Here is a 5116-nt window from a genome sequence, read left to right as displayed (position 1 = left end):
ATCCCGTTTATAGCAACTAACCAGTTTTAATTCTTAAATTAAAATCCCAAATCAAGAATAATAAAAACCTGAAACTTAAATATTTCCAAAACTAACATAATCAGACTATCATTTCCATAATCTCCGAATCATCATTCAAAATAGCATATTAAATAGCATATATCAATCATCACAACTAAAAACAGAAAAAGTTGGATCGTATTATATCAATCATCAAGATCATATCAAAACATTAACTGCAAATATTAACAGTTAATCACAAATATTCTCTTATCAAACAATCACAACAACCATTTCGAATTCATTACCTTTTATAATGACTTATTTAATAGTATATATCAATCATGAAAACTAAAAACAGAAATAGTTGTATCGAATCCCGCTTCTTACTATACTATATCGTATCAAACCCAAAATCAAATCAAGAACAGAATATCTTATATTCATTGCATCGAATATTCTACCATTAAACCAAACCCAACTTCAAATATCTATATAAACCATAGAATACATTGGAAATCTTAAAACTCATCAAACATACGAAAACAAAATAGAAATTTACCTTCGAATAAGTCATGGTTGCGACAAATGGATTCACACATGTTTTGGATCTCAAGACCTACAAGACAACGTGGAAGATCCGAGTCAAGATCGTCCACACATGGAAACAATACACGACATACGCGGAAGAAACTATAGAGATGATTTTGGCTGATTTCCAAGTAAGTTTCTCGATTTCTCCTTATAACTTATAAACATATTTACTTCATACAAGAAAGTTAACTAATGTTTTAATGTTTTTTTCAATTATGTTGTTATAGGGTTCCATCATTCATGCTACTATTAAGAAGCAGCAATTCAACAAACATCAAAGACTTATTGTTTTTGGTGACTGGCGAATTATTGAGAACTTTCAGCTGTCAAGATCAACAGGGAAGTTACGGGCAACAAAGCATCAATACAAAATGACCATCATGAACTCCACCATCATAAGCCGATGTGATTCTGTTTCAAATGATTTTTATTTGGATCTAGTTTCATTCGATAACATACTCGCTGAAGATGGTTTGAATGAAAACATTCTAATTGGTACACTAATATATGGTTTAGTTATATATTAATGGTTTGAATTACTATCCTATGTTATTACCTGAATAACATAATTTTCCCTACTTTAGATGTTGTTGGACATGTTGTTTTGTGTGGCGAAATGAAAACCTCAGAGCTTAATGACAAACCCAAAAAGAGATTAGAGGTCATCCTTCGAGATACAAGGTAACGAGACTATATTATCTAATTTCTCTATTAACTAATCATCTCAGTGACTAACGTGTGTATTAAATTTTGTGGTATTACAGTGACCAGCGTTTGTCATGCACCCTTTGGGGGAAGTTTGCTGACAAAATGTGGACAGCATGTCATGAGGCAAATGAGGCAATAGTCACCTGTTTGATCCGCTGTGGAATGATTAACACATACAATGGTATGTATTTATATAGTATTTGTACTTGGTATTTACGGAGTTATGTGTAGGGTTCTTAATGCTGTCTATCTAATATTTGTAGGAGATAGAACAATTTCAAATGCCTTTGATATGTCGTTGCTGCTAATCAATGCCGAAGACTACCCTGCTGTTCAAGATTTTGTAATCAAGTACTATTCCACATTTCCTAATCTATACTACTGCATCAATGTACTATATTTAATATAGAAATTAATGTTTATGCAATTGTTTTCTGACTACTAAACAGGCTGCCACAAGATGATTTGAAGATTACTTTCAGTGAAAGGAATTGTGATTGTCTAAAGCCTAAACATGAGAATGATGATTAGATCTGTAACGCCCGCGAACCAATTTGTGTATTTTTGGTGTGGGTGTCGATCGACACCCTTGGTGGCATCGATCGACACCATGTTTTTCCGGTTTGGTCGGGTTTGATTTAATTGCCGAATTGGTTCGGTTTGGTTTGATTTAAAACCCTAATCGTGTGTTAAGTGTCTGGGACGAAAGAAGGGTTTCAAAAAGTCTCATTTGTCGCCGTTGAGTGAAAAGAAAGAGAGAAAAGAGAGGAAAAACGTTTCTGGGATTTTCTGGGCTTGTTCTTGGAGTTTTTGGAGAGATCTGAAGCTGTAGGAGGGTTATCTGTTGCTGGAAACGAAGGGGGAGCTTCTGGAGGTGTTGTTTTCCACGTTTCTCAATCCAATCTTCCTGTTCTTGAGGTGAGTGCTTGACCATGGTTGATCTAAGCATGAGATCTCTCTTGTTTTGTGTGTTTCTTTGCTGTTTGTGTTGTTTTGTTGCTTGGGTTCGTTGCTTTTGTGATTCCCAGTGATTTCCGAGTCGTTTGGTTGAGTTTGAGATGGATTCGAGATGATTTGGGAGGAGAGTTCGACTTTCGGATTCGCGCAGATCGTGATTGCAGAGGAGGCATCGATCGACACTCAAGAGCATCGGTCGACACCATTTTGAGGGGCATCGGTCGACACTGTTTGGCATAGGTCGACACCTTTGTTGTAGCATCGATCGACATCGTTTGGCATCGGTCGACACTAGTCTTATCCGAGACTTGTTTTTCTGGTTTGATGTATTGTTGTGTGTTGTTTGTTTTGCTTGAACTTGAGGGTCTCATCTGCTTGTGTGTATAACCCAGTAGATGGGAGGATGGCCTCACTAAGTATTTATGATAATACTTACGCATCTCAATTGTTGTTTGTGGTGTGCAGGTAAAGGAAAAGTGTGATCGTGGAATCAAAGGCGATGAGGGGGAGGATGTTCTAGAGGCTTGATTGATTGTGTTCTAGCTGTTGTTAGGTTGCTAGATTAAGTCAGTGGAACATTGTAGGATGTTAGCTTTTGGTTATTTCTTTATTTGGATTATGTTGCTATTGAGTATTGGGTTATTAAAGTTGGAATTCTGTTGGATTGAATGGAAACTGTTTTATTTGGCTATCCGTGGTTATTGGTTGATGTTAGGATGTTAGTGGGTATGGGACCACTAGTAAATTAAGGTATTAAAAAAAAAAAAAAACGGAAAGGGTTGTTTCAACATCAACCAGTTCCCACGAAGTTCTATATCAGATCTTCTTGAAGCTCATATGGTAATTACAATAGGTTATTAACTAGATATAGTTCTGATTTGAAACATTTCTGATTTGCTATTATGTGTCATAGGAGGGGAAATTCAAAATCTATTGTAGTATCTACAACAATGATATGGAGTTCGGGTGGTATTATTTTATCTGTGTTAAGTGTAAGGGAACATGTTTTCTGATACCGAAAAAAGAGAATGAAATCATTACCAAAAACAAAAAGTCTCTTTGAGTGCAAGAGTTGCAACCAAGATGTTTCGAAGGTTTTATGCAGGTACTTGATTCTGCATCTTTATATTTATAGCTGTGTTAACATATAGATCAAGGAAATGTTTATTAATCCTTTGGTTATTGATTTGGCCTATGCTAGGTATAAACTCGTGCTTGATGTCATGGATAGCACTGGTGAGACAAAGTTTATTCTTTTTGACAACAATGCTATCAAGATAGTCAATCAGACTACTACAGATGTATTTGGGGGTCAATATGATGAGGTAACTGATTGTTATTTAGCTTTCAATTGACCATTTTCCTCATGATATTGCCAATTCAAACAAACTTTACTATTAATATATTCCCAGATTCAGGATCCTACTATTGTGCCACCTGCTTTGCAAGCTTTGGTTGGAAAGTTATTCTTATTCCTAGCTTCTGTTGAAACCTCTAACATTGTTAATGGTAAAAAGACTTATAAGGTGTCCTACGTTGAGATGGGTGACAACAGTAGATGTTTTGATAATATTGAAGAGTCGGACATACAAAATGATCCTACTGATATGATCTCTAATGAAGTTCAGGTAGAAAACGTTTTCTTTAAGTTTTTTCCAAAAAGAAATGAGACATGTTCTTTAATTTTAACATCTCAATTTTCAGGATCAGACGAATAGCAATGTTATTGGGACATCTGTGACCACACCCTCATCAAAACGTAAAGAGGATTCGAATGATGATGCCACATCACAATCTTCAACATCAAAGAAGCAGTGTCTACCATCAATCAATCAGGCAATAGAAGAAGCGAAGGAAAAGATTCAAGGAGAGGATGAAAAGATTCAAGGAGAGGAAGACAAGATTCAAGGAGAGGAAGACGCGGGGCCTTAAGTTTTGAAGCGGATCGTGAAGTGTTTTAAATGATTAGTTGGTTTTCTGTTTAGCATGAAATAAACTAGGATGGTTTTTTTTAGTTTTAACTTAGAATATTCGTTTCGAATAGGCTAAGTTTAAGCTTTTTTCCATGCTAGACATTTCTAAGTTTTCGTTGTTACATTTAATTTTAATGAGATTTACAAAAAAAACAAAAAACGCATTGTCTTAAAAACACTTACTGGTATTATTAACATGAGTGAAAAAAAAATGAATGTAGTCTACTCAAACATACCTGTTGGGGAAACAATATCAACCTGAATGTACCAAGACCTTTGCGAAGAACTGATAATCCTACATAGAGGAACAAGTTTAGTAGAATAATTTAAAATACGTAAGCATAATTAAATAAAAACCACAGAACATAAAGAAAATAAAAATTCCTAACTAAACACATAGAACAAACAATAATTAAAGTTTGTTAAAAATTACTTAGGAAGTGTCGAAAGAAAATTGTTTTAAATAAGATGATCAAAGAAAATCACAGAAAATTTGTTCCCTAACCGAGTAGATTACGAGTAAAACAACATTAGCAATGATCACAGATAATAAGGCTTAAAAGAGGAATTTATGTCTGTTTAACTAATTATGAGAATAAATCAATTCAGATATTAAGATGCTTTCTAACCAACTAATTTAATATGCCATAACTAATTCTGAAGATTACGAGTAAAACAATATTAGCAATGATCACAGAATATTAAGGCGGAAAAAAGGAAATTATGTTTGTTTAACTAATTATGGGAATAAATCAATTCAGAAATTAAGATGCTTTCTAAACAACTAAATTGATATGCCATAACTAATTCTTCAGATTTTAAGGTTTTAAAAAACTAAAGTTCATATAATAAGTATACCATTGTGGAAAAATTCATTTTTAAAT

The 5116-nt window shown here is 34.1% G+C and overlaps 1 protein-coding gene across 1 annotated transcript; it reads left to right on the top strand.

Annotated features, from left to right (window-relative positions):
• Nucleotides 576–1833, top strand: LOC104733483. Its single transcript, XM_010453061.1, has 6 exons — nucleotides 576–722; nucleotides 822–1089; nucleotides 1179–1275; nucleotides 1359–1483; nucleotides 1566–1653; nucleotides 1752–1833. Exons 1-6 carry the CDS (start codon nucleotides 576–578, stop codon nucleotides 1831–1833), a joined length of 807 nt encoding a protein of 268 aa, XP_010451363.1.

The sequence above is a fragment of the Camelina sativa genome, chromosome 12 (genome assembly GCF_000633955.1).
Source record: "Camelina sativa cultivar DH55 chromosome 12, Cs, whole genome shotgun sequence".
Classification (NCBI taxonomy): Eukaryota; Viridiplantae; Streptophyta; class Magnoliopsida; order Brassicales; family Brassicaceae; genus Camelina; species Camelina sativa.
This window is presented reverse-complemented; position numbering and strand designations above follow the sequence as displayed.